Here is a 23613-nt window from a genome sequence, read left to right on the forward strand (position 1 = left end):
TGTGCCCACTGAGTGGCGCACAGCTACAGTTATCTCACTCCACAAGGGGGAATCCACCTTGGATCCTGGGAACTACTGTCCCATCAGTCTGATGAGCCTGATCTGCAAGGCCATGGAACGTATTATCATGGAACTTATAAACAAAGACATTGGCAACCTTCAAACACTGGACCCCACACAGTTAGGGTTCGTGAAGGGCCGATCATGTCTCCTGAACCTGACTGACTTCTTCGAATCAGTCTCCAGAGCCGTGGACAAGGGTAAGGCAGTCCACACAGCCTATCTGGACCTCACCAAGGCCCTCAACACCATCCCCCACTCTGGAATCATAGATAAACTTACTAAGCTGGGCATAAATCCCTACATCACTTGATGGGTTGCCAACTGGCTTACTGACAGAATCCACACTGTAAAAGTAGCCGACTCCAAATCCAGCTCCAGACAAGTGGAGTACCTCAGGGTTCAGTCCTGGGACCACTCTTGTTTGGCATCTACTTCTATGAAATACAGGCCAACACTGAGGGACTCTGGCTAACAAAGTTCGCAGATGACTGCAAACTGGGAGCCATTATTGAATCCCCAAATGATGTGGATATTCTACAAAAGGACCTTACAGAAACAGATGCTTGGTGTCAGAGCCATGGGCTCAAGCTCAGTGCCAAGAAGTGTATAGTTATCCCCTTTGGGAAAAAACATGTACCCATGAATTTCCACATAGGTGCCAGTACACTAAACACCGAAAGTGTGATAAGAGACTTAGGAACACAGGTGGACAGTGTTCTCACCTTTGATAACCACATCGCCGCAACAGTCAGGAAATCCTTCTATGTGGCACACCTCATCACTAAGGACTTTTCATCCAGAAAAAAGGAGGTCACTGTCCCAGTGTACTCATCACTCATTAGACCCATTATAGAGTACAACACCCCGTTTGGTATGTACCTCACAAGACATCTGCAACAACTGGAAAGGCCGCAGAAACACCTCACTAAAAGAAATCACAGGCCTAAAGCAGATGCCCTATGCTGACTGATTAAAAAAACTCCAGCTATACTCTGTCGCATATCGTCTACTCAGAGGCGATCTCTACTTAACATACAAGGCCATGTCAAACCCAGAGCTGCTGGAGATGCTACACTTAAAGAAATCCCAATCCATCAGAGCCACATGCTCCAGGGACCTAAACCTTGTCATCACAATGAACAAAACATGCTGGAGGGATAGGTTCCTGACCCAGAGACTCCCCATACTCTGGAACTGACTGCCCATATATGTCAAGCAGAGCCCCTCCTTGGTCCTCTGCAAAAGGAACCTTGACGACTGCATGGGAGATAGGACATTTACCCCGGGGATCACGTCAGTCACCCTGCTGGACAGGGGTCCAGGGAAGTACATATTGTGAGAAGAAATAGCCAGGCAAGTGTTATGGCTAGGTTTGTATAGGCCCTAAGGCCGATAGCCTAGTACCAACCTATGAAAGATTCAGAGATAACTTTACCCCTCTGTCCTCCCCATCAGTAAATCAGGACATCCCCAGTACAGTACAGTTTTGTACCTACCATAAATGTAGATGTTCGAGTGCTAATACAGCTGCAGTCATAACAGATGGGGTTCTCCTGCCGTCAGGTGGGTCCTCGGTCGGCTGAATTCCCAAGTCTAGGTCCGGCGTCGGTTGTCGTCGCTTCTTCCCTGACGTAAGTGCGACACGGGTATAAAGGAACCAGCCGACGCCATTTTCTTCAGTTTTTCTTGCCCCAGATGTCAGGTGCCCCCAGAAGGAAGGCAATACATAAAAATGTGTAATAAAGCAATGCAATATAATCAAAATACAGTAGTTGCAAGCAAATACACCATAAATGAATACCCCAATCAGGTTGTATGAGGAGGTGTTAGCCAATAGGCCTGTCCCAAGAGGGGAAGGAGGGAGGGAAACCTGGACTGCAGCTGTATTAGCACTCGAACATCTACATTTATGGTAGGTACAAAACTGTACTATGTTCATCGTGCATACAGCTGCAGTCATAACAGATGGGTAGAATCCCAAAGCTAAGAAAGGGGTGGTAGGCACTAGGTGAAACTAGGAGGAGCCAGGATGCCCTGCAAGACTGCAGTGGCAAAGCCTGCTCTGGTTTTGGAGTATAATGGTAGGTGGTAGTGCTTGGAGAAGGTATGCACAGAACTCCAAGTGGCTGCTTCCAAAATATCTTTGGTAGGAATTCCTCTGAGGAAAGCTGCAGAGGTAGCTGTGGCCCTTGTGGAGTGAGATCTGATGCCTGTAGGTACAGTTTTGCCATGAAAAGAATAGCAAAAACGTATGCAGTGGGCTATCCATTTTGAGATTGTCTGTTTGGAAATTGGCTTTCCTTGAGCTCCTACAGCATAGGACACAAAGAGCTGTTCTGATTTTCTGAAAGGCTTTGTTCTGTCCAAATAATAACATAGTTGTCTGTGGATGTCCAAGGAATGTAGTAATCTCTCCCCTTTGTTTTGAGGATTAGGATAAAAGGTAGGTAAGTGTATGGCCTGATTCAAAGCTACCCTGGATACCACTTTAGGCATAAAGGACGGGTTGGTTCGTAAGGAAACTCTGTCCTGATGGAAGATGATAGAAGGCTGCACAGCCATGAGAGCTTGTAGTTCTGAAACTCTACGAGCTGAGGTAATAGCCAGAAGGAAAGCTGTTTTCCAGGACAAATATTGCAAGTCTGATGAGGCAGCTGGCTCAAAGGGAGGCAAGGTCAGTTTTTCCAGAATGAAATTGAGATCCCAAGCAGATATTGGTTGTTTCCTTGGTGGTCTTAGATTCTTAGCCCCTCTGAGGAACTGTCTTAAGAGAGGGTGAGAGAATAAGGGTGGATCAGTGTTGTATTCTGCAGAAATGGCTGAAGCATGGATTTTGATGGAGGAGAATGAAAGTCCACTGCTTAGCAGCTCAGCTAGATACTGTAGTATTTGAGGTAAATTCAGTTTTCCAGGATCCTGGCCCTTTTTCTCATTCCAGATACAAAACCGTTTCCATTTTGCGGAGTAAGCTTTTCTAGTTGACGGCCTTCTGGCCTCCAAAATGACATCCTGCACCTCCTTGGAGAGTAGGGTCTTTTGTGATGCTAAGGAATCTTCCATGCGGCTAGATTGAGTGTTTTTAGCTGGCTGTGGAGAGTTTTGAAGCTGTGCTGAGTCAGGAGAAAAGGCATTGGAGGCAGGGTCCATGGTGGGGAATACGTCAGGCTCCTCAGGAGTGGGTACCAGTGTTGTCTTGGCCAGTCTGGAGCTATGAGAATCATCTTTGGTCTGTCTGCTCTGGTTTTCAATAGAACTTTGGGCAGCAGTGGAAGAGGTGGGAAGGCATAAACTGTCATTGATGTCCAACTGAAAGAGAGAGCGTCCACTCTCCAGGCCTTTGGATGGAAAATCCTTGAGCAGAATTTTGCCAATTGGTGATTTTTGTGGGAGGCAAAGAGATCTATGTCTGGTCTTCCCCATGCTTGGATTATTTCTGTAAAAACTTTTGGATGCAACTTCCATTCATGTGGATCTGTCATATTTCTGCTTAGGTTGTCTGCCAGCGTGTTTTCCTTGCCTGGCAAGTACTGTGCTTGTAGTTCGATTTGTAAGTCCATGGCCAAGTTCCAAAGTGACATGGCCAGTCTGCATAGGGGGTATGAATGTGTTCCTCCCTGCTTGTTTATGTACCACATAACTGTGGTGTTGTCCGTTCTTATCAGTAGTTGACCTGGTTGCAGAAGGTCTTTGAAAGCTATAATAGCATTTATTACTGCTAGCATTTCCTTTTGATTGATGTGAAGGTGCTTTTCTTTTTGGGACCATTTGCCCTGAATGCACCGATCTGTCATGTGCGCCCCCCAGGCGTAGTCCGAGGCGTCTGTTGTGATGACTTGATTTGCTTGAGGCTTGCTGAATGGAAGACCTGTGTTGGTTTGGCATGCTTGAGCCCACCACAGAAATTCCTTTTGTAGACATGGAATTAGTGGTATTATTGTTTCCAAACTGTGGCTGTGTTGAGACCATAGGTTTTCAGGTACCATTGAAGTTTCCTCATATGCAGCTTTGCACATGGGATTAGTAAGATGCAAGATGCCATGAATCCCAGAGCCTGCAGGATTTTCCTTGCAGTCAGCCTGGTGCAATTTGCTAGTGCTCTGAAGTATTGAGTTAGTTGCCCTGCTTCTCTGGCGTGAGGTAGGCCATCTGGGTGTTTGTGTCCAAGTTGGCACCCAGGAAAATTATCTTCCGAGAGGGTATTAGCCTTGATTTCTTTTTGTTGACTGTGTATCCCAGAGAGTTCAACAACATTATTACATAAGCCAGATGTTTCAGAAGAATGTGCTTGCTGTCCGCTTGGATCAGGCAGTCGTCCAAATAGGGGTATATTTGTATCCCTTGAAGTCTGCAGTAGGCAATTACTGATGCCAGGCATTTCGTGAATACTCTGGGCACAGTAGATAAGCCAAAGGGCAATGCAGAGAATTGATAATGGGTTGAACCTGCAAGAAATCTGAGGTATCTTCTGCAATTTTGTCTGATTGGGACATGCAGGTATGCCTCCTTGAGGTCCAGTGTTACCAGCCAAGACTCCTTGCCAGCATGGGAAGAAGCTGCTGTAGAGTGAGCATCTTGAATTTTGGTGCAGTAGAAATGTGTTTAGGATGGATAGGTCCAAAATAGGTCTCCAATCTTTTCCCTTCCTTGGTACCAGGAATAGTCTGGAATAAAAACCTTGACCTTGTTAGATGTAGGTACCTCTTGAATAGCTTTCATGTCTATGAGATCTGTAATTTGCCTTTGTGCCTCTGCCCTTTGATTGTGTGGCAGGTTTGGCATGCCTCTCATTTTTGGAAGGGTGTGAAAATGGAATCTGTAGCCTCTGTTTATAATATCCAGGATCCATTTGTCTTTTGTGACAATATGCCAATTTTTTGAAAATAAAGCCAGTTTTCCCCCTAAGGGGGCTGCCATTTGAGTCCTGCTTGGCATGCAAAGGGGAAAGTCATTGGGTTTGCTTTCTGAATGATTGCGAGTTATCCTCACCACCTCTTTGTGTAGGAGCTTGCCATTGTCTGCCTCTAAACGATCCTTGGGATTGTCCTCTGCCCCTCGGGCACCTGTATCTACCTCTTTGGGGTCTGTCTGTGGCTGGAAAGGACCAATTTTTGGAAGGTCAATTTCTACTGAAACGTGGGGGTTGTACCTGTAGAAAATCTTTCACAGTTTGCATTGATTTAGCCTTTTCCTCCATTTTCCTTAATACCTCCTCAGCATTAGCACCAAATAATACATCCTTTTGTAGAGGGGCATCTAGTAATTTAGCTTTGACATGATCAGGTAAGGTTTGTTCCTTGAGCCAGGCATGTCTACGTATGACTGATCCTGTAACAGCAGCTCTACATGAGGCCTCTAGAGCATCAAAACCACATTGTAAGGTATGCTTACCCACTTGTTCTGCACTATGCATCAAATCCTGCAACTCCTTCAAGTCTGGTTGTTCAGGTTGTGACATTTTACTTTTCAATTGAGATAACTGTTGGTATTTTAGCATATGGAACTGACAGTTTAAGGCCCTCATGGTTAAGGTAGCAGAGGTATATACCTTTTTCCCCACCTTTCTAAGGATCTGGAATCTCTCTCGGAAGGTAATGGATTTTTAGCAGTGGAGGCCTTAATTCCCTTGGGGCCCTGTGAGATGGTTTCTGGGTCAGCAGCATGGCTTTTGTATAGAAATTGGTGTGAGTCAGGAACCCTGTAGTACCTGTCAGGCTTGACTGGGGCTGGAGGCAGAGAATCCGGGTTAAGGCAGGCCTCCGAGTAAACATCATCTAGGATGTCCAAGACAGGAGGTATAGCCAAAGGCCTGTGCTGAGGTAGCAAGAGAAATTCCCTAAGCCTTTTCTTGGAATCTGAATAATCTTGGCCTTCCCAGTGGAAGTGTTCCCTTAAGGTATGCAAGGTTTCCCCAAATGAGTAATCCTCTGGGGGGGATACAGAAGGAATGGACTCCTCTGCATCAGAGTCTTCAAAAGGGGAGTAAGAATGTTCCTGATCATCAGAGTGCTCTGAAATAATGGAGCCCTGATCAGAGGAGGGGGATTCTTCCTCCACTCTGGGCCTTTTGTCTGGTGGGGGTTGAGAAACCCTGATAAGAGTAATTAAATCCTCAGCCATTTTAAGCATCTGTTTTTTAGGCATGGGGCCTGGAGATGGGCCCGGTGTAGCTTGTCTCTTAGAATGCATGGCTGCTTTAGACTTAGTGAAAGCCTTGAAGGAAAAAGGAGAGGAAGGTCTGAAGACACCTTGAGTGGAGGTAGACCTGTCCACGTTTTGAGGTTCAATGCCAAGAGTGGCTTCGGTAACTGTAGTCGGGGTGTGGGCCGAGGAGCCTGCGACCTCGGGCACAGGGGACACCGCCAATGAAGTGTCGTCGGTAGTCAGGGGCTGCGTAGGCACCTCGCTGAGAACCGGACCACGTGTAGTCGGCTTTGGCGTGGTGTCGGTAGAGGCTGCGGACCTCGTGTGTCGGTCCTTATCTTTGCGTTTTTTAGACAAAACTGGAGTCGGAGTATCCGACGACATAATATAGTTAAATGTTTTTCCAAAATAATGCTGGGCGAATTCCGCCCGACGCTTAATGGTGCATTTGTTGAATGTAGCACAAAAGCGACAGACCGAGACATCGTGATCTGGGCCTAAACAAGGTATACAGAGGGAATGGAAATCCTTATGCGGTATTTGCTTCCCACATGAAATACAATTATTAACTTTGTCTGACATTGGTCTGAGGCAAGAAAAGTTTCTAACGGGTACTTAGCTTTCAAGAAGACTTCGGTTTCAAAATTTTCGTAATTTCAGGAGCTGGCCGACCAGCACTTGCGAACTGCTTCTGCTTCGGGCACCGCGTGGCAAGAAAGACTGGAGAAAATGGCATCGGCTGGTTCCTTTATACCCCTGTCGCACTGACGTCAAGGAAGAAGCGACGACAACTGACGCCGGACCTAGACTTTGGAATTCGGCCGACCGAGGACCCGCCTGATGGCAGGAGAACCCCATCTGTTATGACTGCAGCTGTATGCACAATGAACATCTGCCCCTTCCCTTATATCTAGGGAAAGCATCATCACTGCTCTCAAAGGCAAAAAATTACAGCCTCCATGAGACCCGATAACATCCCGGGCTGCATCCTACATGAACTCAGGCAGGAACTTGCAGCACCATTAGGCACCCTATTCAGCCAAAGCCTGAGTACTGGCTTTGGCCCAGCTGAGTGGAGGACAGTTACTGTCATCCCTTTACACAAAGGTGGAGTGTCCACTGATCTGGGAAATTATAGACCCATTGACCTAACTAGCCTGATCTGCAAGGCCATGGAACGGATTATCATGGACCTCATTAACAAGGACATTGGCAACCCCCAAACACTTGATCACACACAGTTTGGCTTCATCATGGGGAAGTTATGTCTGCTAAATTTGGTCGACTTCTTTGAGACAGCCACTAAAGCCATGGACGAGGGGAAGACAGTGCACACCGCCTACCTTGACCTGTCCAAATCCTTTGTCAATATTCCCCACTCAGGCATAATAGATAAACTCTCTCAACTAGGCATCAATCCACATATTACCAGATGGATAGCAAACTGGCTCACTGATAGAACCCACAGAGTCAAAATAGGGGAAGCCACCTCAAGCAGGAGACCTGTAACAAGCAGCGTACCCTAGGGTTTGGTCTTTGGGCCTCTGTTATTTGGAATATACTTTTCTGAGGTGCAGGCCATAACCAGTGGGCTATGGCTGACCAAGTTTACAGACAGCAAAATGGGTGCTTTCATCAATTCTCCTAGTGATGTGGACATCCTCCAAGAGGGTCTCACAGACAAATGACTAGTGCCAGAAACATGGCCTCAAGATGAATACCAAAAAAATGCATCATCTCTTTTGGGGAGAGTGACGTCCCCACAAATTATCACATTAATAACAACTTCCTAACCACTCAATCAGTTGAGTGGGATTTGGGCACCCAGCTTGATAGCAACCTGACTTTTGACCACCATGTTGCTTCTGTTGTACGGAAAACCTTCTTTACATGGCCCACCTCATAAGTAAGGGTATCTCATCCAGGGACAAGTAGGTCACAACATCCCTGTATTATTCCCTTATAAGGCCCACTACTGAGTACAACGCTGGAGAGACCACAGAGGTTCCACACCAGGAGAATCCAGGGCCACAAGCATCTACCATACACAGATTGTGTGAAACTGAATAGAGGGATATGCTTTTAACTGGACTCCTCAGAAGTGACCTCTGTTTGGCATACAAGGCGATCACGGACCCCACGTTGATGGGACTGCTGCATATCCACAAGTCAAGTTCCACTGGAGTAACTCGCATGTGCAGCCTCAACCTCGTCTGTGTCTTCAACAAGACTTTTTGGTGGGACAGATTTGTGTCCCACAGACTCCCCCATCTATGGAACAGACTCCACCTCCACATCAAGCAGAGTACCTCTTTACCCCTTTTTAAGCGCAACCTGGATAACTGGATGGGAAACAGAAAATATACCCCTGGGATTCTCATCCATGTCCCTGCTAGATAGGGGCATCGGGTGCTGATTTGTCTAAACATGGGCTAAACTCTTGGCTAGGCTTATAAGGGCCTCAGGACCAATAGCCTAGTAACCTCCTATGATCCTATAATCCCTGGTAAAATCCGACCACAAAGCAGTCAATTTCGAAGTCACCATTCATCCCCGCCAGCTAGGGTCAAACACAAAAACTTCTCCAAAGCTGATTAAAACTTCCTGAGGGAAGGTATAAACAGCTTCACAGCCCCATCTCCCTCAATAGGAACTGGCACATATGTCCAAACCTACACTAAGGTGCGATACGAGCATTAACATAGCTGCATGGAATCAGGAATACCAAACAGGACAAAATCCTCCTCAAGGAAGAGTAAACCTGTCTGGCGGACATCTACAATAAATTAACTCTATAATAAAAGAAAAAAAACTTGCTGTCCAGGACCAAGAAGGAGCAGGTGTCTAACTGGAAGCAATCTCTCCTTAGCCTGAACAAGCAAATAAAAGCAGTATAGAAATCTTCTAAAGCAAACTTAGAGTTCAAACTGGCCATATCTACTAAAGACAATCATAAGACCTTCTTCACATATGTCCGCAATCTTAAGGGAAGGACCCAGATCTGCTAGAACTGATGGTCAAGGACACTACATACACAAATGCTGTAGATATAGCCAACCTGCTGGCAGGCAGGTTCAGTGAAAACTTCACCCCTCTGTCCTCCATCAGTAAAACAGGACATCCCCAGTATCTGGACCCTCCCCTTACCTCTAGGGAGCAAGTCACCAGTGCCCTCTCAAAGTCAAAGAAATACAGCCTCCATGGGACCCAATAATATCCCAGGCTGCATCCTACATGAACTCAGGCAGGAACCTGCAGTACCATTAGGCACCCTATTCAACCAAAGCCTGAGTATCTGCTTCATCCCAGCCGAGTGGAGGACAGCCACTGCCATCCCTTTGCACAAAGGTGGAGAGTCCACCGATCCAGAAAATTATAGCCCCATCAGCCTAATTAGCCTGATCAGCAAGGCCATGGAGTGGATTATCCTGGACCTCATTAACAAGGACATTGGCAACCTCCAGACACTTGATCCCACACAGTTTAGTTTCGTCAAGGGGAGGTCATGCCTGTTAAATCTAGTCGAATTCTTTGAGACAGTCACCAAGGCCATGGACGAGGGGAAGACTGTGCACACCACCTACCTTGACCTGGCCAAAGCCTTTGATACTATTCCCCACTCAAGTACACTAGATAAACTCTCTCAACTAGGCATCAATCCATATGTTACCAGATGGGTAGCAAACTGGCTCACTGATAGATCCCACCTAGTCAGAACAGGGGAAGCCACCTCAAGCAGCAGACCCGTAACAAGCGGTGTACCCCAGGGATCAGTCTTGGGGCCTCTGCTGTTTGGGATATACTTTTCTGAGGTGCAGGCCAAAACCAGTGAGCTATGGCTGACCAAGTTTGCAAATGACTGCAAGCTGGGTGCTGTCATCAATTCCCCTAGTGATGTGGACATCCTCCAAGAGGGTCTCACCCAATCAAATGACTGGTGCCAGAAACATGGTCTCAAACTGAATGCCAAGAAATGCATCATCATCCCCTTTTGGGAGAGTGATGTCCCCACAAATTATCACATTGATAATAAGGTCCTAAGTATGCAATCAGCCATGAGGGACTTGGGTACCCAGATTGATAGGAAACTGACTTTTGACTATCATATTGCCTCAGTTGTACGGAAAGCTTTCTACATGGCCCACCTCATTAGTAAGGTTATCTCATCTAGGGACAAAGTTGTCATACCATCCCTGTATTCTTCCCTTATAAGACCCATTATTGACTACAATGCTCCTTTCAGCATGTACCTCACAAAGCATATGCAGTAGCTGGAGAGACCACAGAGGTTCCTCACCAGGAGAATCCAGGGCCACAAACATCTACCCTACACAGGCTAAAGGCCCTGTCCCTCTACTCAGTCTCCTACAGACTCCTCAGAGGTGACCTCTGTCTGGCATACAAAGCAATGTCAGACTCCACCTTGATGGGACTGATGCCTATCTGCAAGTCAAGCTCCACTTGAGTAACCCACACGCGCAACCTCAACCTGGTCTGTGACATCAATAGAACTTGTTGGCGGGACAGACTTGTGTCCCAGAGATTCCCCCTTTTGTGGAACGGACTCCCTCTCCATGTCAAGTAGAGTACCTCATTAACTCTTTTTAAACGCAACCTGGATAACTGGATGGGGAACTGAAAATACACCCCTGGGATTCCACTTGTGTCCCTGCTGGACAGGGGCTCTGGGTGCTGACTTGTTGGAACATAGACTAAATTATTGGCTAGGCTTGTAAGGGCCTCAGGGCCAATAGCCTAGTAACTTCCTACGATCCTAAGTCTTAGTACTTTGAGGACTGCAACTACACTAGGATTTGGGTGACATGATAGATTCATAACAGTTTGCTGTATTATAGCAATCCTTTCCAAAAGGACCATGGCACTCTGTCTCACTTCTTCCAACTGGCAGCTGATAAATACTAGAAATTGAAAGAGTTCCAGTTGCAGTTTTGGTAGACTGACTGTGATCCCCAAGGATAGGCACAGTTGGAGTAAATACTGTCTTGCCAGTCTAAGTTTTTCCACTGTAGATGCAGTCATGAGCGAATCATCTATATAAGGAAATATTTTTACCCCAAGAAGCCGCATGTGTGCAGCAATTGGAGCCATACACTTAGTGAACACCTGAGGGCTCTGCTGTGACCAAAAGCAGTGCACTGAACTGGTAATGATGGTCTCCCTCCTGAATCTCCTGACAGCTTCACTACTGTGTAGGTATGCGTCCCGGAAATCCAAAGAGCACATCAGCTTCCTGCCTGCAAGCATAGATTGCACCATGAACATCTGGAATGACTCTTTTTTCACATACTGATTCAGCTGAGTGAGGTCTAGAATCAGTCTGAGGGCCTAAGTTTTCCTGGGCACCAAAATGAAGAGTCATATGGAGAATCCAGGCTCTCTCTGTCTGGTGTGGTGGAACCTCCTGTACAGCTCTTTTATCTCCTACTGGTCTACACTCCTCTGATACTGGTGTGCATTATTAGAAAGCAATGTAAAGAAATGGTCCATTGCTAAAACTGCAAAGCTTCTTTGCAGAGGGGGGAGATCAGGATATGTCCTGCTTGTTTATGTATCACACCACTGCCTAGTTGTCTGGATGGATCTTGGACAGGGATGTGGGTGGCTATTTGGGCATTTCTGAAAATGGTACTGAGAAGCCTCTGGATACAAGTTCCTTGTTCCATTTGTGTTGCATGATGGCCAGCAATGCACGCGAATGCAGGAAAAGACCTCCCCTGACTGCCACCAAATCGGGCAGTTGGAAAACCATTTAGGATTTATACTCTCAGAACCATTGAGAGGTCTTTCGGAAATCTTAATGGTGTTGACTACCTCTGCATCTCTGGCAGAGGCTGTCACAGAAATTCCTTGTACCTCGGGAACCTCTGCTGAGAGAGAATGTTTAAGACCAGGATATATGAACACCTTTGTGATATTAAAAATAAGAAAGATACTAATGCCCTATATAAGCACAGTATTTTATGCACTAATTTTTCATGCTTTAAGTTTGCCATACTTGAATTTGTAACAGTTGAAGTGAGAGGTGGAGACTGGCAAAATGTGCTACACAAAAAGGAGCTCCTATGGCAACTAAGGTTAGCCACTGATTATCCACCAGGACTAAATGAGCACATTACTATAATGCCCATTCTTAAGGAAAAGGCAGATTTAGTTTAATAACATCAATGCACATTGTAGGAATTTTTAAATTATAATCCAATATAAAGTCATATACATTTTTTATGTAATGAGTTTACATTGTAATGGATTGTTGTATTTTATACTCTTTGTAGTCAGAGAGGTTTCTGAGTTATGTTTTAATTGCAATTGTGTAAAAAATACTTCAGTTTCAATCAATTGACTATTTGTATATTCATGAGCAGTGATCTCTCATTGTCAGAATTGGTTGGATTAGAACCAATGACTAAGTAGTAATGTGTATTTAAATTTGAATTTTTAATGGTACTCTGTTCTGAAGAAGTCATACTAGTTGATGAAAGCGCTTAACATTGTTTTATTATTTTTATTCATTAAATAGTACTGTGGACCCGCAACATTTGTGCTCTTTTATTTTATTTAACCTCTACTGAGATATCCAAAACCATATATTTCTGGTGTACTTATGGTTTCTTTAAAATGATCTCTGTGAGGCTGATAATTTGATCCCAATAGCTGTGAGTATCTCTCTCTTGCTTACACTGTAGCAGTTTATCCTTTTCTTTCTGCCCAAACAGACAGGTTCCATCAAAAGGGGCATTTATGAAAGCTGCCTTGAAGGGTTGTGCAAAATCTGAAAGGTACAGCCAGGCCTTATGCCATACTGTACTACCTGAAAAAGATGAACGGTTTACCTTTATAATGCCGAATCACAGTAGTACGAATGCTCATATGAGCGACTCATAACCACAAAAGTGAAAAAGGCGATAGTCCTTACTGTTCGAAAAACAGCAAATCGAAAAGCAAATTTGCTGTTTTTTGAGCATTAATGTCGAATGAAAAAAAAAAAAAAGCGTAAAGCTGGGGGCCAAGCCCCCCTGCACCCCCCACACCCCCTACTTTAACATTCTAACTCCGAGATCGCACTACAGTTGGGAAAGGGACTATTTCCCGATCACTACTATAGTGCAATCTGCCCCACAATTTTGAATGTGCAATGAGCGAATGTCAATGTGCATTCGTTCATTGCACTTTCAAACTTGTTTTCGTTTGGCGTTTGCAAATCTTGCAAACTGCCTTACATCCAGTTGCTGTTCGCCTGTGCGTAATACGCACAACTAAAGGTAAACCAGATGAACTGGCTGCCCTATTTGCTGTGTTATGTAACAGACACATGGACAGTGAGGAAATGGAGCAATAGTGCCCACCTGGATTTCTAACTGCTTATGAAATTTCCCAGGCAGAGACTGCCTTAAAGTTTTTATGGTTTTGTTGGCCATACCTCCCTGAAACCTCATCATATGCACCAATTAATTTACCACTCTAATGGAATAAAAACTTGAAGCATATACATGCCTTTATAGTCTTTACAGTCTTTCCATCATTAAAATATCCTTATTAGGAGAATGGATAGCTCAAGCATCCTCTTGACTTCATGTCTGGTGGCCAATGACACAACAATGGAATCAACAAACTAATCCATACTCCACTGGGGCCTATCATTTGGGATCTACAGCACTCTATCAAGATTACATGTAATAAGTCTCCATGACGTCCAGCTCCCTTCAAGTCTTACAGCACACCATGTTGATGAGTTTACCTATGCATACCACCTTAGGCTGCAGGAGGGGGGGGGGCAAGAACCTGTACGTTTCTTGCAGGATCTCTTCTTCGGGAGAGGTGGTGTTAATGGTCCATGATGCTCTCTGTCTCAGATCATCACTCTGAGAATTTCATGAAAGTTGGTGTCCTCTGGACAGATATTAGGCTCACCAAACCACTGCCTGGTGGCAGCCTTCATGTTCATAAGTGAGTGTGCAAAAGTATGCACCAAAAGGGAGAAAGGATTGTGGACCTCCACAGTGACACAAATTGCACATTCTCTGACCCAGTAAAGTTAAGGCCAATAGAAACACCCACACAGTTGGGATGCCACTGAGTACATAAAGCAGCCCTCATAGTTGCATGATGACTTCTCCATAAAGGTCCTGTCCCCATGGTTCTGGGAGGACTTCCACCACAACGGAATGAATGGGCTCAAGTCCAGTATGGGAAGCTTGATAAATCAACAGGCAAAAGGTCAAAAACTACCTAGAGAAAAAAATATATGGTTGTGTCCTGTGTCATCTATGTACCCAAAAAAGTATAAATAGGCTGCACTGCTATGCCATCAGTTTAACAAAAACCAAACAAAAGAAGCCTTAAAATTGAGCTTTGAGGGACACCTTTGTTTGATAAGAAATCACTAAACAGTACATTATCCCACTTAACTTTAAACTCACTATTTGACAGTGACTTTTTGAACACTTCTAAAGATCTGATAATGAAATCCAAGGTCACTACGTGTATTTATTAGACCTGTATGACTTATGATGTTGATCAGCCCATATTATGTCTAAGAAAAGAAATGTCCCAATATATCCTTGTTCTACCACCTTTGGGTTATTTATACACAAAATATAAGGGCCAAAAATTATGATGAGAATTTAAGGCTAGGCTTTTTAAGATCCTCACAAATCTATAGCCTAGTAAGTACTATGAACCTATAACAGACCTGTTACTACTTGGCCTGCATCTAGATATTCTCTGATACACTCTGTTAACAGAGTTATTTTTTGTAAAGCCATGCTGACAGCAACTTAAGGGGTTTGTTTATTACTGTAAATGGATAATTGATGGTGGATTATACATTTGAATACTTCAGAGAGAATGTTAACTATGGCTACTGGTCTCTATTAGGTTTGATTGAGGTTCCCTTTATGAATGTGAAAATATAAGCTTCTGTCTGAACACTGGTAAAGTTTCTTTCACAGATGCATCCATTTACTAGTCTTGTTAGGTGGAAAAGCAAGAACGAGAACACACACACTATGACAAATTTAGGGATTAGTAGATACAAACCTACTGATCTGTAATCTTAGTAGTTTTCTTACAGTGAATATGCTACGTTCATTGAGCTTGCACTGGTGTGGGTTTTAAAGCTTTTTTTTTTTTTTTTTTTGCAATGACTTGGGGAGGGGACTGGGTAGTAAGTATTTTGAAATGACGTCTTAGTATTTCTGCTATTTCTCCCTCTGAGCAGTATGGAATTGCTGATGAGCCAGTGCTGTTGCTTAGTCTTGCTAGGTTTTTCATTTGCTGTCAGAATTCTATGTGTGGTGCATTACTGGGGTTAGCCTATTCAAAGTGTTTTTAATGGCTTGTTTACATTAATTTCTTAATTCTTAGTATACATGTAGGCCTATTAAGTGCTTGGTTTTAATAAGCCTTTTCCCTAGCTCTGTTCTCTATTACATAGAGTTTTTAATTCCGGATTCATCCATGGATGGATTTTTTTTTTAAATCTGAACGATTTTTTATGGGCTAAACTATTAAGAATACTAACAATGCTACAGAAATAGACAGTTGCTTCATTATGGTCTGGAAAAGTACCTAGGAGAAACAGTTAATTATTTTTGTATTATACCACAGAAGCATGCTATGGTAAATTTTCAAACCTGCAGACTTGGATATATTAGTGGGTCCTGTTAGGTTTAACTTCATTTCCTATAATAAATGAAGGGTTGTGATCAATGATTAAGATAGTGTGCCTACAGCACTAATGTGTTCGGACTTTAATAATAGGAACCAGTCTGGTATTCTGCTATGGTTAGAAGACTTACCTGTTCTGGATGGACAATAATTTACCTGCATTAATCCATGTAGCAGTAGAACAGGGTTAATCTGACTGATTGTAGTCCAGTCCTGCTGAGATTAATTTAAAGTTTATATTATTGATAAGCCAACACAATTTGTCCTTAACTACATTAGCTGGCTTTTTCCCCCCTGGGGGTAGGGGGTATAAGCCTAGTACTTTGAAAGATTTATGTGATAAAAGAGACACATTTATGGTAAAAGTTTTTTTATTTCTAACTAGAGGGCACCACTCATACAGTGCTGAATTCATACTTTTTTTTTTTAAATATACATTTTTTAACAAGGGAATTCTGCTGGACACAAGTGCTCCTTTTCAGGGATGACCAAGGACACTGTCTGATTAAGCAAATGGAGTTGGAAGGATTTTCTTTTGTTAGGATGACAAAGCCTCCATGATAGCCAGGATTATTGCATAAGCTTCTAATGTTTAATTATTTGAGTCTATTAGCCTTGACCCAGAATTCTCATCTGGAGATCTTAATTTAATATTAAATACTTTGTCTTATACCTTTGTTAAGACTGCAGATTTCATAATGTGCAGGGATAGTGTTAGAATGAATATCACCAGCTCTTTTTTTCACCTCTTTTTTGCTTCCTAAAGCTGATAATCAGCTGCTTCCAGGGCTCATTCTCATTCACTGGGTCTGCTGAATACACTTTAGCTTACTCCCAGGCTATCAATGTTCCACCTTCGGCACTAGTTAGGAGATTAGTGCACCAGGTAAGAGTGTCCTAATATTGTCTAGGATTTTTTTCTACTACTTCCCATCCCACTTCTGCATGCTCATTAACACCCAATGGATAGAACATAAAATGGACATCAGTGCTGCACCACTCCTCACTTGTGTTGGGGCTGACACCAGCAGGATTACACTTTTCACCCATACGCAGCACCTGGGAAATAAAACCACAAGAATGTGCCCCAAATGCATGCTCTTTCCTGCCTACAGGACAGGAACATCCATCCTCCCTTCCTACATCATTAAGCACCCAAGCCACTGTTCACACTTGGGTCGCCTGGACCACAATCAGGGCTTTATCCCTCCAATGTCATTACGAGTTCAGATATCATGAGCTCTTAACAGAACAGATGTACTTCTTATGTCTACATGAGGTAGCTTAAGTTCCAGGATTTCCAGTTTACTTTCACTATGTTTTATGAGTCACTAGGAGATTTAGTAGTTTACTGGGGCACTGACTTTATCTATAGTTTACGGGTTGACTGACAGCTGACTGCCTGCAAACAGTCACTTCTACTCTGTTTATGTACTGCCGGTGAGCTATATTAAATACATTATGAAGAAGAAATTAATGCAAGATTGCAGCTTTACATTTCTGAACCTCATTCAGTTTTGGTTTCACTGATGCATTAGTATTTGGGAGTTGATCTGCTGGATTATTTAGGCTTGTTAAAGAGGTACAGCATGAAATATTACATTTTGACAAATACATAACATAAGAGAGAAATAAATATGTACAGATGTTGTGCAGTGTAAGAACAGCCAAAAACAAATTGCACTACTGGTTAAGGGTGAACAGAGCACTCTGTGGCCCTTTTAGGAAGGACTTAGTGTAAAGTTCGATAGAGCATATCTTTAGACCTAATTTAGTTTTTTTTAGGTAAAATAAACTCCATTTCCAGCAGGGAAAACTCAGGGATGGCAATGTTCAGCACTGAGCAGACAGCAATACAGGTGCACCAAAGTAGTTCTCACTTCAAAGGTATTTAATAGGCTATTGATCCGTAAGCAACTTAAGAAGCCCAGCATTACATTCCCATTTTTTCTACTCCTTATATTTTGTGTATGAATAACCCACAGGGTTGGGGCATTTACTTATTCCCCTATCCACAAGGGGTATGGGAGTCAATTCACAGTGTCCCACATTGTTGTCCAAATTATGTTTGAACAGATTAAGAGAAGTACTTTGCTTTATGTGGAGTGGAAGATGGTTCCATAGAAGCGGTATTCTCTGTGATTCATACATATCCTTCCAGCATGTCATATTAATTCTGCAAAACAGACTGAGATCCTTTGAGCGGGTGTTCACACTGCTACTGGACTTGTGCAATAGATTTGACAAGATGGGTGCCTCTGTAAGCAAGGCAGAGGTTCACTCTTAATAACCAATAAGGTACTAAGAAAAAGGACAAACCTGTGAGGTGTTTATGATTTAGGCCCTTGATTTTTTTTTTTTTTTAGCAAGAAAGAATTGTGGCCATTCCAGTTATGACAAATGTTTGCACAGGAGCATACCAAAAGGGTCACTATACTCAATGATTGGCCTAATGAGAGCTCAATGCAGTGCAGTGATTACATCCTTCGACATGGACGCCATTGCCTTTAGATGAAAGCTGTGTGATGAAGAAGGACTTCCTTACAATAGTGGATAACATCGTCAACAAAGTACAGTTCATTCTCAATACAGTTTTCCAGATTCCTGACTATATGATTACTTTTCAGGGGGGGGTATTATCAATGTGATAGTCACATGGAAGATCATTTCATTTCATTCCATGGTGTTGATGCCAACCATTTGTTTTGGAAAGGCCCTCTTGGAATTTACACTTGCATCAAGTTTAACAGTCATCTGCAATCTTGGTCAGCCATAAACCTTTAACATTTGTTTTGACCTCCGAGAAGTAAATGCCAAAGAGGAGTTCTTCTCGGACTGAACCCTGAGGTATACTGCTAGTGACAGATCTTTCAGAAGAGGTACAGCCACCTACCCTAATTTCCTGGGTGCTATTTGTAATTACATTTAGTTGGTAGAATTTATCCATGATACCAGAGGGCGGGATGGTGTTGAATGCCTTGGCGAGGTCTAGCTACACAGTGTACACTCATATGTCCTCATCCATTGCCTCCATAATATTCCTGAAGAAATCACGAGGTTAAGTAGGCAAAATCTGCTCTTGAACTCAAACTGGTTAGGGTTGAGAGTGTTTAGGTTGCTCACATTGTTATTACTTGTTCCATAATAATCTATTCTGCAACCTTACAGATAAGGCTGATGAGGCTTATGGATCTATAATTACCTGGGAAGTATGGCCTGATGGTGACACAAAAGGGGGCATATAGTTAACTCTGATATGATAAAGGGTTTTGTTAAGAGTTAAGTTGGATATGGAGGAGCTCTTGGTTATTATCTTGTTTAATGAGCATGGCTATGAATTTTTCTAAAGAATATGGAGACACCTTTGCCTTTAGTGCCTTTATCAAAAGCAGTGGGCATGAACATGTGGAATGTCTTGAAACCCTACAATGCCAGAGTGCTCTCATCAGTCCTGAACCAGATCTCTGTTGCAATACATATATCAACATTCTCTAGAATAAGTGGTGTCTGTAGAGAGTAGAACTTGTTGTTTAGGCTTCTAGCATTAAACCAGGAGTTAGTATATATAGTAAGGGGGGTGGGCAAAGCCCTCCACATTGGGGGTGGGGGCATAGCCCCCACCTATTTTAAATATTGTAAACCACAGACATGAATTCTTACAAGTCAAATGAATAACTCTTTCCAGAAAATAATATATACCCAAACTATGTGGGGGGGCTGTGCCCCTCACACCCCCCAACTACATATACTAACTCCAGGATCACACTACAGTGGGGAACAGGGCATATACCTGTTTAGACGAATGAGTTTCAGTCAAATGAGTTTTCAGTGAAGTGAGTGTGTGTGTAAATATATATGATATACTGTCAGTGGCAAAGAATTAGGACTTTAAATCATGAATTAGTCCCAAGAAGATACACATCCTGCACACTAGGTAATATTTTTGCCTGCAGAAACAAAGTCAGACTAAAAGCTATAAAGAATAACGCATTTTTAAAGATGCAGGCAAAGACATTAGAAATGTTTAAAAAAACATACAAGCTTAACCAAGAACAGCTCTTCATCCCTCCAACAGTGGAAATAATTAAATGTGGAAAGAAAGAATAGAGCAGGGGAGGCCAACTCATTCTTTATAGGTACTCCTGTATCATCTCTGAGCTTGGAAAAAGATGAACGCACCCTTTGAGAACTCCTGTGTGAAGGACTTTAAATGGTAGAAAAACACTGAGAAACAAGGCCTTGCTGACTGACTGCACCTCAGAGATCATTTACATGTGTTTAGAGCAGCACCTTTAAACAAGGACAGTAAGTGCTACACTATAACACAAACTCTTATTCTTACTTACTGGAAGATGAAAACTACTTATTTCAATTGCTGCTTTTGAAGCTACTAGACATTTTTTCTAAACAATAAACATCACTGATCAAAGTGTAGCCTCTCTAGTATACTACCTTTTTCTTCAAGATAACCCGTTGTGTCTTTGGCTCAACATCCAAAACTAACTCTGCAGAACTGACCCCCTTAGACGTGGACACTGGTCTTCCTGGGCCTTGTTCACATCTGAAATGACAAGAAAATAAAAAAAAATTACGTCACACTTGGGCAAAGTAATAAGAACATAAAGCATTAACACAGATAATGCATCTCATCTCTGCATAAAAGGACTAAAGAGAATATCTGCATACAAACAGCCAGAGAGATCAACATTATCAGTGCGCTACTGATAAGCTTGGTAGATGAAAGCATATTCCAATTAACAGTATTACACTCTTTTTAGCAAACTGATCTTTGTTTGTGTTATAAAACACATTCAGAAATCTAGATTCTCAACAGTTGTGGGTGCACATGGACAGACACAGACACACGCAAATCTATACACTAGACTGCATCGCTATCACTTCTACAAGATAATTCCGAGATGACAAAGTACTGGTAAGTCCCACTGCTAACACATGACATATACAAATTAATTTTATTTAATAGTAACTGTTTTTAACTTCCATTTCATATGAACACAACATTTTACAAACTGAATAAAATGATTTAACAAATTAGCATTAAAAGTTATTGTATGCTTGCTAATCTCTCTATCTGATTACCACAGACATTTACACAGCTCACAACCTGCTGCTGCAGTCTCTCTCTCTCTATCTCTCTCTGTGATATCCCCCAACTTTATTAGGGACTAATCACACATGAAACTTTACCAGCTGCAACTCTACACTCCTAATGAAGTCTAAACAGCTCCTCTAGTAAAAGGTCAGGAAGCAAATCTCCAATGGTTTGGGGGGGTGAGAGTATGCAGCCATTATTCTTGCAAAGTGAATCTGCTGTTACCTGTCTTGCATGACATGATGTAGATACTGCCTCATTTATGATACTGGCACTCCCATACAATGCTGCTGGTGTGTACTGCATTAAAATTTGCAGTACCGTACTCACCCTGGCTGACACTAGACATTACGTAAGGTAGTGCTAGTCCCTCTCCACCAAACACATCTCATACAGGAGGACAGATCAATTAATTCTACCTGTCGTTCTGCAGATTCAGTCTTGTTTTTAAACTTGGGTCACCAATGAGTACACAGATGCCTTCCCCTTGTATTGCAGGACTAGTCAGCTGTTATTTCTAATCAGTGTTCACAAATCCATATATAAGCAGTTTTGCAAATGATTAAACACCCTTGTCTTAAAGACAAGAAAGACTGATTTTCACATACAGACAGTAACAATAAAACTAGAACCAAAGACAGCCTTAGAAGACAGCAGCTTTTAAGACTCCGAAAGTTTTTCATACAAACATCCAGTTTCTCCTAAGCTCTTTCTCAAACTCACTGCAGAGGGCCTACACTATAAGAGCATACATCTATAACTTCCATAATAAGTACCTTAATTAAAGTTACCTCTCTCTGCAGATCCACAGTGCTACAAAATCAGAAACAAATCCTAAGTATCAGGAAGACTGAACTGTAGTCAGTAGCGCTGTCTCTAGCATCCGCACAAGCTGCTACTGCCATAAGAGAATAATCCATTTGCTTATCATTAAATAAACTATGGTAATGATAAAAAGAGCTTGTTACAGAAGGGTGCTGAATTCTTACTATTAACAGACAGTCTCTAAGAATGTCTTTATTACACTACATCTGACACTGTACAGCCACTACATACTGCCCGCCATAAGGAAACATTTCTAGTGAAAAAGATCAGTATTAGGATCTAATGTCATTGAGAGGAACAGCATACCAATAAGTCACATCTGTGTTTTATTTTAATTTCTCCCATGTCTCGTGGCCTTCTAAGACCACCAAACCCCATAATTTTCTATTTAACCGACTCATTCTCACCACTCCTTGGCATCCAGAGACACTGAGAACATGAGGTAGGAGTCAAGGATTATGGGTCATTGCCCTTGGGAAAGCAGGAAATCTCTCTCTTACATACCTAGCTCCTCTGTCCCAAGCAACTTAAAGTGTACTCCAGTGAGGCAGGCTCTACAGTATCAGCCAGTAATACATGCAGGTTTCCTCGAATGCACAAAATTTTGGTACAGCAGATAGTGATACTTCACAGATCAAGAGAACATCTCCATGATATACACTTAGTGTTTTGCATATAGTCTCCACCAGGTGTCACCCATGTTATGGATCAATTGCCACCTTTCTGCAGAATGGGTTAGTCATATTAGCCACATATAGCACCCACCCAGCTCCCCCAGTGCCCTGATTTCTAGAACATTCTGGGCAACACAGGTCATGCTTATCATTTTATCCCACTATACAGTTTGTGTTTTTACCTTCTACAAAATAATTTAACTGCATTTTAAATTCACTAAAATTATTAATTCAATTTTTCACAGTCTTGGCTAATATTTGGTAACAGTTCTGTTCATTTTCCTTCTGGTTTAATATGTTTTAAGTAGAATATGAAAGTTTTTAAGCAATCTATCAGGGGTCCCCTAAAACAGCATAATGTTTAGGTGTGCAAACTAATGATAACAGACCTTCCATACCTCATGTTTGCTCTAGTGTAAAGATATTTATTCCCTTTCAGCATACAAGGTAAGTGGTACAATGCACTTTACTACCTTTTCTCCAAGTCTTCAAAAAGAATGAGAATGTCACAAGGGACTGATAAAAAAAAATCTCTAAATCAAGTACAAAAGTGCTTCCCTTCTTCATCCTTAAGGCTATCCCTAACTATGCCTTATCTTTGGAACAAGCATCAAGCAGCATTAAAAGCCTGTTGTCTAGATAAGTGAAGCACAGGTTTATACAAACAAGCCTTGCATTATAGCAAATTCAGAACAAGCCTGTCAAAGAGGCAGTGTGTAAAGGACTGGACAATACTCCTTTAAGCAGCCATGCAAATCTTAGCAGCCAAAATGTTTCAGGAGAAAGTACAAGAGGTTAACTGTACATCTGATGTGATGGCTACAAACCTGACTAGAATGATCCTTACCATATTTCCTGCAACAAAATGTAGCACTGTTAGTCACAGTAGCAATCACTGAAGAATAAAGAAGCTGTAGACAGTTCCTGCACACTTGTGTACATTATCTGAGTTAGACGTGCAAATAATGAGAGCAACATACTTCCATCAGGTTGGCTGTTTTCATATTTATACAGTGACGTGGACAATTTAAATTAAAAGCATGCTGTTTAACAACTGAATACTTTACAAAATTTACAGCAAAATCATTTTAAGGTTAAAAGTTAAACAGA

At 42.5% G+C, this 23613-nt stretch overlaps 1 protein-coding gene across 1 annotated transcript in view; it reads right to left on the bottom strand.

The window, feature by feature from the left end:
• The window catches only part of VPS13D (vacuolar protein sorting 13 homolog D), a 3321573-nt gene that overhangs the window by 442501 nt on the left and 2855459 nt on the right, over positions 1-23613 (bottom strand). Inside the window, exon 55 of the mRNA XM_044060428.1 lies at positions 20344-20452. Within this exon, the coding sequence (XP_043916363.1) occupies positions 20344-20452 (109 nt within the window). The remainder of the gene's footprint in view (positions 1-20343; positions 20453-23613) is intronic.

This window comes from Protopterus annectens, chromosome 2.part0, assembly GCF_019279795.1.
Source record: "Protopterus annectens isolate FY-2018-M chromosome 2.part0, PAN1.0, whole genome shotgun sequence".
Taxonomy (NCBI): domain Eukaryota; kingdom Metazoa; phylum Chordata; order Ceratodontiformes; family Protopteridae; genus Protopterus; species Protopterus annectens.